At 42.7% G+C, this 13,953-nt stretch overlaps 1 protein-coding gene across 11 annotated transcripts in view; it reads left to right on the top strand.

Annotated features, from left to right (window-relative positions):
* The window catches only part of TENM4 (teneurin transmembrane protein 4), an 840,211-nt gene that overhangs the window by 365,466 nt on the left and 460,792 nt on the right, over nucleotides 1-13,953 (top strand). For all 11 annotated transcript variants that reach the window (XM_042456125.1, XM_042456124.1, XM_042456133.1 and 8 more), the window contains exon 4: nucleotides 7,789-8,077. In XM_042456125.1, the coding sequence (XP_042312059.1) occupies nucleotides 7,855-8,077 (223 nt within the window). In that variant the 5' untranslated portion in view covers nucleotides 7,789-7,854. The remainder of the gene's footprint in view (nucleotides 1-7,788; nucleotides 8,078-13,953) is intronic.

The following is a 13,953-nucleotide window of genomic DNA, read 5'->3' as shown; positions in this document are numbered from 1 at the left end:
TGCAACTGTTCCTTTAATGATTGTGTAGAAGAGAGCATTTCAGCAGGCACTGGTGTCATAACTCACCCTCTGGTATCTGATGCACCCAAATCTGACTGAAGGGCTCTATCCTCAGCAAGACTTGTTGGATACTGAAGAGGTTCCCTCCCCTCCATCTTCTGAATTCTGGGGAAGAGAAAAGGAGGATTGTTGTAGACATCAATGTCTGTTAATAGGATATGCTTACTAATATAGCACCAGCTGTCCAGAATCGGCCACCTATAAAACTCCCAGCAGCTCTGAAAGTTCTGTCTGTTTAAATTACTCAATAAAACGTTCTTTATTTGCCCCAAATGTGGAGTTCTCTCACATCAGTTTTGTTCCTTTAAATGGCTGCGCCAGCGATACACAGATTAAGGGCCAAGCTGCCCCTTTCTCCCTTCCCCCGCCGCTGTTGGGGTGTCCTTGGGCCATGAAGCCCCAAGGACACCCCTTTTCAGGCCGTGGGGAAGCGGAGTTTTGCCGCTTCCCCGAGGCCTGGAAAAGCGGCAGATCAGGGCCTCTGGGGCTGCTGCTGTGGCCACTGAGGCCCCAATCTGTCAGGGAAAGGGGTGGTCTGTATCCCGCCAAAGTTACCAAGCCTCAGAGATCATCACAAGGGGGACCGGATAGGTACAGGATCGCTCCCCCATCCTTATCCTGTCCATGACCCAAGTAAAAGTGATTGTGCAAATCACTTTCACACTGCAGCCAGCGGAAAAGCACTTTCAGTCGTTACGGTATTAACGAGTTCTTCCGTTAATACAAAAGACTGCCAATGACAGCTGAAAGTGCTTTTCAGCTGGCTGCAATGTGAAAGTGATTTGCACAATCACTCTCACTCGCTCTTCCCTGCTGGGTCAAATGTGGGTCACATGTGAAAGTCCTTTGCGCAATTGGGTGGGAAGGATGGGACAAGGACAGGACAATGGCATCCCACCCCTCATGTGATAAACTCCCTCTTGCAAAGAATCCTTCAGCTGACCATTTCTCCAAACTTTTGGAGACGCAGTCACAGTTGATGGAGACTCCCCAGTTCCCCCACCTTTCTTTCAGTAGCATAGTTCCTTATCTTACTACTTTAACCTCTAGTTAGTTTGACTACTGGTTTTGGGGAATGACTCCTGAGCTAGCTAAGAGTCCTTTTGCCTCCCATCAAATTGCATGTAGTTTCTGGATTTTCTTGTGCATGACCTCAAGTGGCTTCACTTACCTGTAGCTGTTTCGCCTACAATAACCAGTCTGTCTGGACATTTACTGCCTGTAGATATAGGAGAGGTGTTTGCTTGACAGCACCTGCTAGAATGACCTTTTCTATACAATCATTAAAGGACTATCCCCTGTCCCAAATTTCAACTGGCAGCCATAGGCTCCAGCTACCTTTGACCATTGTGTCTTCCACTGCACAAGCCACAATGCTCACCAACAGCCGCTGACCAGAGCCCTCTCTAGTTCTACAGTCAGATCTGTTAACACCTTTTCCGGGTGTTTAGCTGAAACACCACTTGGGAAAATAATGAAAGGGGTGGAGAGCCAAAGGCCTCTCTTCAGATTATTGGATTCTATATAATCCACAACACAAAGTGTTCCAGATCTCAAACCTTATGCTTCTGAACACTTTTTATGGGAGAAAGTTTATATAACTCATTTAGAAGGAATGCTCTCAATTTCCTGGTAGGGCTTTTTACGTTTTTCTTTGTTGCTGCTTCGTTCATTACAGAGTTCCTAATAGCAATTGCAGATCAGTGCAGGGCTTTGTGGATACTGGCATGACTGAAGAGTTTGCATGCCATGTTAAATCTTCCTATAGAATGAGGGTCAAAAACCAGGCATAAGAAGGGGAAATATTTCTGCAACCTTCTTGGCACAAATGAAATCAGACTTTTCCTTTTTTCTAGTTTATTCCCTGGTACTTGAAAATAGAAAATCAGTGCTTTTATCATAATAGTAATGGTAATAGAGACACAAGCCAATTTCATAAGATGTAGTAGTATGCTCTGCCCCTCCAAAGAAGTGTTGAAATGTTGCAACTTTCAGATATTAATAATAGAATAATAAATTCATTATTTGTGTAATTAAGGTGGATCAGCAGATTTTATCAAGTAGGGACAATTACTGGGGTTGTAAGTTAGAGGCACGCTTACTTTATTTGTTAGGCTCTTATAATAGGCAATGTAAAAGCTTGGCCTTCATATGATTCTTAGTATTCGAAGTAATTTTCATCTTCAAAGATATAGCCATGTTAGTCAGTGGAATCAGTATGTAGAGATAGTTCTTGTAGCACCTTTGAGACTAACTGCAATAAAGAAATTGGCAAGAGCTTTTATAGACTTTAGTCTATTTTGTTAACTTTTGGAAAAACGTCTGAGGAAGTAGACTGAAGCCTATGAAAGCTCAGGCTGCCAACTTTTTTATTTCACTTAGTCTCAAAATGCTACAAGATCTTTCTACATACTAATTTTCATCTTGTAAAACTTACAACAACCTTATAAGGTAGCAGAGTAGAGGAAGGCTGACAGACAGTGCCTTGACCATCAGAGGCCAAGCTAAGAATCTGAATGTGTCTTCACTACCATTTAATAGCAGTTTGGTGTGACTTTAGTTGTCATGCCTTAATCCTGAGCAATCTTGGGATTTATAGTTCAGTGGGGTGCTTAGAATTCTCTGCTAGATACTTCTAGTTATGTCATTTAGGAAGATAGACTAATTCTGAGTAGCTCTGCAATCTACAAGTTGTAGGCTTCTTCATATAGAGTATGACAACTGAAGTGGTGTCGTGCTGCTATAACTGTGTAGTGTGGATACATTCATTGTGCCTGAAGCAATATTTAAACCAGAGACTCTGCAATTAACAGCTCATGTGGCTGCAGTAGATTAATAGGAAATGCCATAAAAATGTTCCTGCATTTATACTGCAATCCTGTCCCTACATTCCTGGGAGTAAACCCATTGAACTTCTGGGTGCATGTCGATAAGATTGTACTGTTTTATTTTGATGTTAAACCATTTTTAGAAAGAATGGCACATTCACATTAAGATTGGGGTGCTGGGGCAGTGGGTTCACCCTTGCCTTGTTACCACTTTCCTGCTCTGCCATCAGTATCATAATGGATGCTTGAAGGTTTATGTCCAATAAATTCTTTCCCATAGGGCAAGAACAACTTATGGAAGGTGGAGGGGGGATGATATGCCAGGACACTGCCATGGGAGGAGTAAATCTGCCTCCTGTCTTCTTGTTGTGTGCTTTCAAGTTATGTCTGTCTTATGACAAACTAATCAATGGGTATTCTTGACAAGATTTGGTCAGGACAGGTTGTCATTGCTTTCCTCTGAGGCTGAGAGAGTGTGCCTTAGCCAAAGAGGTTTCCGTGTTTGAGTGCGCTTTTGAACCCTGATACCCCAGAATCTTAGGCTGCATCTACATTGCAAACATGGTGCACTTTGACACTGCTTTAACTGCCATGGCTCAATTTTATGGAATTCTGTTATTTGTAGTTTTGTGAGATATTTAGTCTTCTCTGTCAGAGAGCTCTGGTGCCCCCCAAAAGTACAAATCCCAGGATTCTATAGGATGGAGCCATGTTGGTTAAATTGGTTTCAAACTGCATTAACTTTGCAGTGTGCCAGCAGCCCTGGTCCAAACTCAGACAACTACATCAAGCTGGCTGTCCTGTACTGTGGTCCTAATCCAAATGGACTTTCTCTTCCTCCTCCTTCTCTTCATCTTCTCCTTCTCCTCCTTCCTCCTCCTATTCTTCCTCTTCCTACAGTATCTAGAGAAGCACAGCAATCACTGATGGTTAATCTATGAAAAGTTCATTAAGTTGGGAGTCCTTTATGACATATTTCCCCAGAACCCAAAAAATGAATTCAGGGGTAGCCATTTTGGCCATGTAGCAAAGTACAATAACACCCAAAATCCACAAAACAGTAATACCTTTATTGGCCAACCAAAATGTGCGACATAAATATTGCAAGCTTTGGAAGCTCCACTGCATATGCAGGCTTGTGGCTATCAACGTCGTAATTTTTTTCCCTCCTGTATGATTTTTAACATGTTTGCCTGATGAAAAAGCCAGGGGAGCTTTGAAAGCTTGCCACATGCATTTTGGTTGCCCAATAATGGTTTCACTGTATTCTGAATTCTAGAAAATGTAGTCCAAATTGGATGCAAACAGAAGTCTCTGTTTTGTTAACCACTCCAACAACAGCAGAATTCAAAGATATAGTTGTGTTAGTCTGTAAAGTCAGTATGTAAAGAGATTGTGTAGCACTCTTGAGGCTAAGGCCCTCAACAGACTGGCAGAAAAGACCGGCATGAGGACAGAGTGGTGGCATGGCGACCACATGCCACATGCCCCCATCCTGGCATTACGCCGCCCGACCAATCACATAGCAGGCGGCATCATTCTGCGTCTTTGGTGCTGCATGTAGACACGCTGCATCAAAGAGCCACAAAAAAGCCATGATGGCACTGGAAAGGGTGCTGTTTCCACAGTGCAAAAAGAAGCCATTTTTTGCAGCTTCTTTTTCTGTCTGGTTTGGGCATGGCATGCAGTTGCCATGTCCCCCAATCCAGGGCTTCAAGGGGCAGCGCAGTGGCACCTCTTAATGGCGGTCTGCTGAGCCACAAACTGAAAGAAGTTAGCAGCATGAACTTTCATAGACCAACTGAAAGAAAGAAGTAAGCAGCATAAGCTTTCATAGACTTAAGTCTATGAAAACTCATGCTGCTAATTTCTTTCTTTCAGTTGGTCTCAGAGGTGCTACAAATTCTCTTTACATACTCCAACAAACTTGACCCGCATTCTTTTATGATTTGGAAGTTTACCCAACATTGGCCACTCTTGTTGTCTGGGAGAAACCTGTGTTCCTTGTGTTGTGGAACAAATATTGTTCCTAAAACTTGACCCGTGAGCACTCTATGATCTGAAAACTGATTGTAACAGGCTTGTGAATGTTGGTAAATTATGCTGCAGATCCGAACCACATAGTGATGGGTCCTTGATTAAGAAAAGCCAGGGTGAATCAGCAGCTTCTGAATCAACTGTAGGTATCTTGAGTTGTGTACACAATCTCAGCGTGCAGCTATTAGGACTATTTAGTGGACATGTATTGCTCCAAGATACAAAGGATACAAGTTTTGGCCCGTGGCACAGGCAACTGAAGATTTTCTTTTTATCAGTAAAGATCACGAGAAAGCTTTTGGAATGGTAACATGCTTGCTCTTTCCTCTTTTGTACTCTGTAAGAAAACAAAGATTCTTAGGCTGTGTGGGTGAGTCTGGATACAAACAAACAATCTTTGCAGGGTGAGTTTCTTCCTCCCCTCCACTGCCACCACAATAAAACTCCTAAACTCCAAAGTCCATATTGCGGCAATACTTTTAGAAGGCTCATCAAAACGGCACAGAAATCCCTGTACACACTTTCAAAAAAGAAAAGAACTCACTGGTCTTTTCCTACAAAGGGGCCCCCTGCGCTTCTTGCCAAATAAAAACAGGTTTGAGATTCCAAGGGAGGGGGTGTCTTTTGTATTCTCAAATGGAGAACCAAATTGTATTTGCTCAGCTTTTATTCCCTTTCTTGTTCCCAAATGTTTCAGGACCACTGTGGCTGACCTATGGCCTGATGAGCATAGGGTGTCTTCCTATTATAGTCTAAAGACATAAGTTGTTGTTGTTGTTGTTGTGTGCCTTCAAGTCATTTTCCAATTTATGGCAACTCTAAAATTATTTTCTTGTCATGTTTCTTCACATGGAGTTTACCATTGCCATCCTCTGAGTCTGAGTGAGTGTGACTTGCCCAGGGTCACCGACTGGGTTTATATGGCCAAGCTGGGATTTAAAGCTTGGTTTCCAGAGTCATAGTCCAACAATCAAACCTCTACATCACACCTGTTCTCATCATGCACATTATGGATTAATTCAGATTGTCAAAAAGTCTCAGGATTTGGTGGGATTTCTACCTATTCTGATTAAGATACACACACATACAGTGGGCCCTCTCCTTACGTGGGGGATCCATAGGAGATAATGGGGCATGTGCATGTGGCAGTGCGGCATGCGTGCACCACAGGCATGCACACCATTGTTCTTCTCCCCATGCGGCTTCCGCGTAAGCTGGAAGCTACGTAAAATGTGTCCGTGCATGGCGCGGGTGCACTGTACACACAAATGATGTACCTCCTGTCCTGGCTTATTCTCCATGAATTTTTGCATCAGATGCAATTTTTCAAACCCTGACCAGAGTTTTGTTTTTGTCCCTGCCTAAGAGTTAACAAGACAAGCAGGATAACAATGGGTGCATTGTAGAAATAATGCAGTGTCACACCACTTTAACTGCCATCACTCTATCCTACATAATCCTGGGCTTTGCAGTTTTGTGAGGCACCCGCACTCTTTGGCAAAGAAGGCTAAAGACCATATAAAACTGCAATTCCCAGGATTCCATAGAATGGGGATATACCGGCGTGAAACTTGAGACTGTTGTGCACACGCTGGTAACCTCACGCCTCGACTTCTGTAATGCGCTCTACATGGGGCTACCTTTGTCCTTGACCCAGAAACTTCAGCTGGTCCAAAACATGGCAGCCAGGCTTGTTTCAGGAACATCTAGGAGGGACCACATCACTCCTGTCTTGAGGTCCCTCCACTGGCTGCCTATCACCTTCCGGGCCCAGTACAAGGTGTTGGTTATCACCTTTAAAGCCCAAAATGGCTTGGGTCCAAGCTATCTTAGAGACCGCCTCCTCCCGTACAATCCTCCCCGCGCTCTCCGCTCCTCTGGGAGAAATTTGCTGCAGCCTTCAAAATCTAGACTTGCAGCTACCTCTCAGAGGGCATTCTCTGTTGTTGCCCCTAAGCTCTGGAACGACCTGCCGGATGAAATCCGTCAGTTAACATCTTTAGACAGCTTTAAAAAAGCTGTCAAGACGGATCTCTTCCGGCAGGCCTTTCCAGATTAAATTTTTTCCCGACCCAGGCTCCCGGGCTCCCCAATTTCCCTTATTCCTCTCGTGGCCCCATCCCCTGATGGTGAGGATTACTGAGGGTTTTGGGGTTTAGTTTAGGATAGTATAATTATACATTGTTATAGTCCCATTTTAATACATTTAAGTGTTTAATAATTTTTTAAGGGGGGGAGGGAGTATAATATTTAATGTATATGTTATTCTGTAAATTCTTGATGTTGTTCACCGCCCAGATTGGCTTTGCCACATTATTATTATTATTATTATTATTATTATTATTATTATTATTATTATTTCTACAGTGTAGATACACCCAGTGTCTGTTTATTGTGTCAATTCCCTCTGTATTTCTGGATAGTCTATTGTTTCAATTAGTCATCTGTTTTATAGTGGAATAGACTGCCTCCGAGGATGGTGGACTCTTGGAAGGAGGTTTAAGCAAAGCTTGGATTGCCATTTCTCATGAGTGCTTTAACTGTGTAGTCCTGCATGGCAAGAGATTGAACTAGATCAATGATTCCCAAACTTTAGTCTTCCAGATGTTTTGGAAATCAGCTCCCATAATTTCAGAATGCTGGCCAAGTTAGCTGGAGCATCTGGGAGCTGAGGTCCAAAACAAACAGAGGACCAAAGGTTGGGAATCACTGAACTAGATGGCCCTTGAGGTCACTTCCAACTCTATGATTCTCTCTCTCCCAACTCTATGATTCTGGTTGGGACTATATCTAGATTTCAGGCCAGTGTTTTTGCACTGAAGGAGCCCCGGTGCTAAAGTACCTTGTTGATTCTTCCTTCCAGAACATTCTTGTCTAATTGCCTGACAAACACCATTTCTTTGATGTTGAAGAAACAGACAAGAGGGCCATGGATGTGAAAGAAAGGAAGCCCTACCGTTCTCTGACTAGGCGCCGTGACGCTGAGCGCCGCTACACCAGCTCCTCGGCAGAGAGTGAAGATAACAAAATACCCCAGAAGTCGTACAGTTCTAGTGAGACTCTGAAGGCTTACGATCAGGACTCCAGGCTGACCTATGGCAATCGGGTTAAAGAAATGGTGCACCAAGAGGCAGACGAATACTGTCGAACAGGTAGGACCTGGATGAGATTTTGGTTGGGTGGAAGGACAGGACAGCGCATGGTTTTAATTTCCATGTAACTTTGGAAGGACAAAGTGGCACACATCTTCCACACAACAGCAGTCCTTTGTTGGTAGAACTCAAAGACATAGCCATGTTAGTCTGAATCAGTATGCAAAGGGATCTTGTAGCACCTTTGAGAGTAATTGAGAGAAAGAAGTTGGGAGCATAAGCTTTCATAGACTAAGTCTACTTCATCAGATTCATCTGATGTTTCTACAGGTTAATGCAGGTGTTCCTCAGAGCTCACCTCATATTTTGGAAGCTTGAGCAGGTGGGTGTTGCTATTGATGCTGTTGCTGTGGTTGTTATCCTACAATTTTCAACTCATTATTATTAAACCCTCCCTTAGAACTCTAAGTGGCTTACAAATTCAGATAGATACAATATGATTGAAACAGACAAAGGTCAGCATTAAAAGGGAATTAATCAATCAAAACAATGTAAAACATGCAATTAAAAACAATGAAAAGCAGTTTGAAAGCAGCATGTTGCAGGGATTGCTTCTCATGCAACTAGGTGACAAGCCTGCTAAAATTCCCTCTTCTACAAAATCTTTGAAACAACAAGAGCTGCTCTAGGGTTCACTCTAGACACATGTGGGGAGTACAGTGGGCCCTTGGTATCCACTGGAGTTTGGATCCAGGACCTCCCATAGACACCAAAATCTGTGGATGCGGAAGTCCCATTGTGTACAATGGCATAGTGAGATGGTGTCCCTTATATAAAATGGCAAAATCAAGATTTGGAATTTATATTTTTTTAAAAACATTTAAAATAAAATAAAATAAAAATATTTTCAAGCCACAGATGGTTGAATCTATGGGGAAAGAATCATGGATATGGAGGGCCGACTGTATTGACATGTGGGGAATATTCCAGGGATTTTTTGCAGCTAGGGCTTCTGGAAGGTTCACTACTAGCTTTGAGGGAGTTTTTCCCCCAAGGTCGTACCCCACTGCTGTCTTGGCTTCTACACCAAAACAGCTCACTAGTCACAGTGTTGGCACTCTCATCCCAATGTTGCCCCCCCAATCTCTCTCTCTCCCCTCGCTCCAGGCTTTTTGACACCCTGATGTTCCACAAGTGTACCATATGTACAAACATCTTAATTATGAGCCAGAGAAAGTGGCACCAGCTGGGAACAGGTAGTGATGAGTGCCCAGACTTTAAAGCCACTTGACATACAAAAGCCAAAATTTGTACTTATCCATTGTGGCCTTGGCCAAAGTTAGAGATTGGCAACTGAGGGGACATAAGGGGCCACAAAGGAGACCTTAGATGGCTGTGTCCCTTTCTCATGCACTCTTTTCTTCCACCCTCCAAAAAATCAAAATCATGCCCCCAAAGACCTTCTGGAGTTGCAGGGAGCCATTCTGGGGATTCTGGGCCATTTGAGCCCTTAAAAAAAAAAGAACATGACCTAGAAGTGACCTCTGGGTTGTAAGTGATGTCCTCTTATAAGAAATAAATCTCCCAAATGCATCTCCTAAAATGGACCCTAAAGGGCATGTGGGAGTTGTTGGGGGCAAGGAAAGTATTTTGGGGGGAAGTAAATGAGACCTGGAGGGCTTAGAGGTCACAATATGACCCTGAAAGCTACACTTTGCCTACCTGGATTTATCTTCCCATCTGGAGATGCACAGCAATTCCATAAAACTTCAGATAACACATTGTAAATTGGCAATGCTAACATTGACATGCATGAATACCACACCTTATGTGTGTGCGCGCACACACACGTGCACATACACTCTGCTGATGTCTGTATCAGTCAAATGGAAGAGAAAAGGTGTCCCTTAATCTAGTATTCATATGAACAAATAGTTTCTAAGCACTGCCAGGTCTTTTCCCTTCTCTCTTTGTACACACTGAAAGCTTTGCATTTGAAGAAATTTGCCATGAGTCTGAAGAACAAGCATGGTTTGTGATTTCCTTTTTCCTTCACATGGGAAGGAACGATACGTATCTTCTCAAAATGGATACACTGTTCTGTGCGTCATTCAGAAGGACACACCTTTGAATGCGTCCCCCCATATGTATAGATTTTTCCATGCATGTCTTTCAGTGGTGCCCAGGTGTTGTTGTTTTGTTAAAACACTCCATATTTTTGTGACTTGCATCACAGGCTTAGAAAAGGATTGATTCCTCAGCTCAAACTGGGTCTCCATTTGGTCTAGATGTTGTGAACCAGGTCATCTCACATTAAAATGTTAATCTAGTGGATTTCTTACCCATCCCTAGTCACAATTTACTGTGGCTTGCACCACCAGCTCTGGTGTGATACAGTTTATCTGTAATGCGGTTGTAAACGGCTGAAGGAGAACCCCGTCAAGTTGCCCTGTGATCCACATCTCAAGGGCAATGCAGTTTTCTGTGTTTCATTAGCCTGTCTGAAGCCACTCACAGCTGTGAGGTGGTGGAAGGGAGATGACTGTTTCTCTGCAAGGAGACCCAGCGGTATTATGTGGATTAATTTATCATAGGCTCACTCCTTGCTCTCTCAACCAGCTCTGCAGGATTGGCAGAGCAGAGGAGCTCCAAATATCCCCAGCCTGTCAATGCTGTCAAGAAACTTAATCTGTTTTAGTTAATTAAAAAGGTGTGGAGTTCACCCACAGCTTCCTTTTACCCTTCCAGTACTGGGCTGCAGCTCCGAAAAAAGGGCAATGTAGTTTGCTCTAACCTATCATATTCCCATTGTTCTTTTTATTGGGGTCTTTTCACATGTCCTTTCTTTTTGTTTCTCTAGTGCTTCAATGCACAGACAACCTCCCACTGGATTCTAGGCAGCATAGCCAGTGGTATCATTAGGGTTGGTATCACCTGGTGTGGTAACTCAAAGTGTCACCCCCCTATACCACATCATACAGAATCCTTAGTAATGTTTTTCATACTAAAGTTACTCACAAATTGTAATTCCTATATATATCAGTGCCTGTGATGCTAATAGTTGAGACATAAACAACAAACAAAATTAAATTATATCTTTACATTGCAATACAATACAATGCAAATACAATTACAGTCTCATATGCATGAGAGCTAGCATGGTATAGTGATTTGAGCATTGGACTATGACTTTGATTCTCTCTTGGCCATGAAACCCACTGAGTGACCTGGGACAAGTCACATGCTCTCAGCCGCAGGGGAAGGCAACGGCAAACTCCTTGGAACAAATCTTGCCAAGAAAACCCTATGATCGGTTTGCCTTAGGCTCACCATAAGTTGGGAATGATTTGAAGGTACACAGCACATGCTCATGCATCACATGCACAGCCTAAATGTATTTACATGTACAAAATTTCATGCGGATAAAGTGAAAATTTGGTAAGACGTGATATTTCAAAAGAAAATTTTAAGAGGAAATTTTTAATTTAAAAAAACCCTGGGGCCTTTCCTTTCTCTTTCCACTGAGGCTCATCGCACTCACATAATCTCTTCAGCATTTTAAAGGGATGCAGGTAAACACTACAGCCCATTTCTGCCAAAAGGCAGATTTTTGGGGAGCAGAGGTGTCACCCCCTTAAGAGTGTGACTCACACCCCTCTCACTCTGCAAGTGACACCCCTGAGCATAGCCAATGGTCAGAGATGATGGAAGGTGGAGTCCTTCTCTGTGGCTGCCCACTGCCACTGGAACTCCCTCCCTACAGAGGTCAGCATGACCCCCTCATTGCTGTCTTTCTGTCAGCAGGCAGATAACTTTGCATTTCAACAGGCTTTCAAAGAAGAAAGTTTGTTCAAGAATGAGCTGAGGGTGTTATATGTTTTAAACTGAACTCTTTTCAATACTTTCCCCCTTGCTAGTGGCATTTTCTCTTTTTAAGTTAAATTTAGATGTAGGTTAAATCACTTTAATATTGTGAAAATTCCATTTAATGTATATTTTAGCTATATTGTTTGTTCTAAATTCAAATTCTCCTTGTGTGCCACTCTCAATTTTGGGAGAAAGGGAGAATATAAATAAATATAACCGTTGTCATCATTGTCATCCCACAGATTTGATATATATGATTGTTCTATAACTGCAATAGCTCCATTTTATAGAATCCTGGGATTTGTAATCTGGTGGTATAGGTAGAACCATAGAAGCTTAGAGCTGGAAGGGACCACAAGGGTCATTTAGACCAACCCACTTCCATGCAGCAATACACAACTAAAGCACTCCTGAAAGATGGCAATCCAAATTCTGCTTAAAGACCTCCAAAGATGGAGAGTCCACCACCATCCGATGCAATCTGTTCCTTTTGAACTGATATATCTGGCAAAGGCATCTGGAGTATTTCACTGAACTTGCGTTCTTTAGTAGAGAATTCTAAGTACCTCAGCAAATCCTAGGATTCCATTCGATGGAACCATTCCTGTTAGAGTTTCAAACCAGAAGGTGCAAAACTCATCACAAAGTCTTTCAAAGCCCATCAGTTTCTTCACCAGGCAAAAGCTGTTAAACAATCATGCAAGGGAAGAATGCCATGTTGTTAAAGTCATATGTTTGTATCTTGGGCTGCATCTGCACTGCAGAACTAATCCAGTTTGACACCACTTTAACTGCCATGGTTCAATGCTATGGAATTCTGGAATTTGTAGCTTTGTGAGATATAAGCCTTTGTCAGAGGCTCTGGTGCCGCAACAAATTACAATCCCAGGATTCAATAGCATTGGACCATGGTTGTTAAAACAGTGTCAAACTGCTTTAATTCTGCCTTGCTTGAGATATTAGAGAGGATCAATACATGCAGAAAGCTCAAGCCCTCTCCAACTGGCCTTGAGAAAACTGGATACTAGAGATGTGCCCCTTTATTAAAATTATTGGTACAGGGGAATAAAAATTAATTTATTCCATGCTTCCCTGTTCCAACAACAACTTCAATTACTGTATAACTTTTGAAGTTATTATTGGACTGAGGATAGAAGAATGTTTGAAAAATTGTAAAGAAAAAACCCAACCCATTTTGTTTTAGTGTCAAGAAACTTTGAAAAGAAAAATCCTAATTGATGAGAATTTTTGCAGGTTGGGACTTACTCTGCACAAAGTTCATGTAGTTATTTTTTTTTTTTTTGCAGGAAACAGCATTTTCTGCATAAGAAGCAGCATTTTCTGCAGAGAAAACAATATACAGTATCTGCATAGAAATCTTATTTCCGCTACAAAAAAAATGCTGTCTCATGTGCAAAAAACTGTTGGAATTGGGGACTTATTCTGTGTAAAATTCATACATGGTTGATTTGCACAGAAAGAAAAGCATTTTCTGTGCAAGAACCAGAAAATGATATTTCTGTGTAGAAATAACTGCACCAAAAATGTTTTCCGTGCAAAACCACCAGGTATGAATTTCATGCAGAAAATGTCCCAAATTGCAAACAGGCTTCAAAAACGCCATGGTTTTCAAAGACTTTCTCGCAGCATGTAGAAAATTGCTAAAATGACTTGTTGCTTCTTTTGAGAAGAAACTCGGGGGCTCAACAGACCACCACAAAGGGGCAGCGTGATGCCGCCCCTTTCCTAGCTAGAGTGGGGTCACAGCAACCGCATGCTGCGGCCCTGATCCAGCTTTTCTACTGCACAAAAAGGAGCCGCAAAAAGCGACTGCTTTATGTACCCTGGAAAGGGCACCATAGCTGTACTGCCATGGCCTGGCAGCATTCCTTCAGCTCTATGTTGTATGAACGTAGTGCCAGAGGAGTGCCATGACTCCGTATGCCATGTGAAGTGGCACACAGTGTCATGGTGCCCTGGGAGCAAAGTCTGGGCATGCGCCATCTGGACACGATGTCCTGACACTACTCCCAGGCCTGCTTTAATGGCCAGTCTGAAAAGGGCCTCAG

The sequence above is a fragment of the Sceloporus undulatus genome, chromosome 3, assembly GCF_019175285.1.
Source record: "Sceloporus undulatus isolate JIND9_A2432 ecotype Alabama chromosome 3, SceUnd_v1.1, whole genome shotgun sequence".
In the NCBI taxonomy this organism is placed as follows: Eukaryota; Metazoa; Chordata; class Lepidosauria; order Squamata; family Phrynosomatidae; genus Sceloporus; species Sceloporus undulatus.
This window is presented reverse-complemented; position numbering and strand designations above follow the sequence as displayed.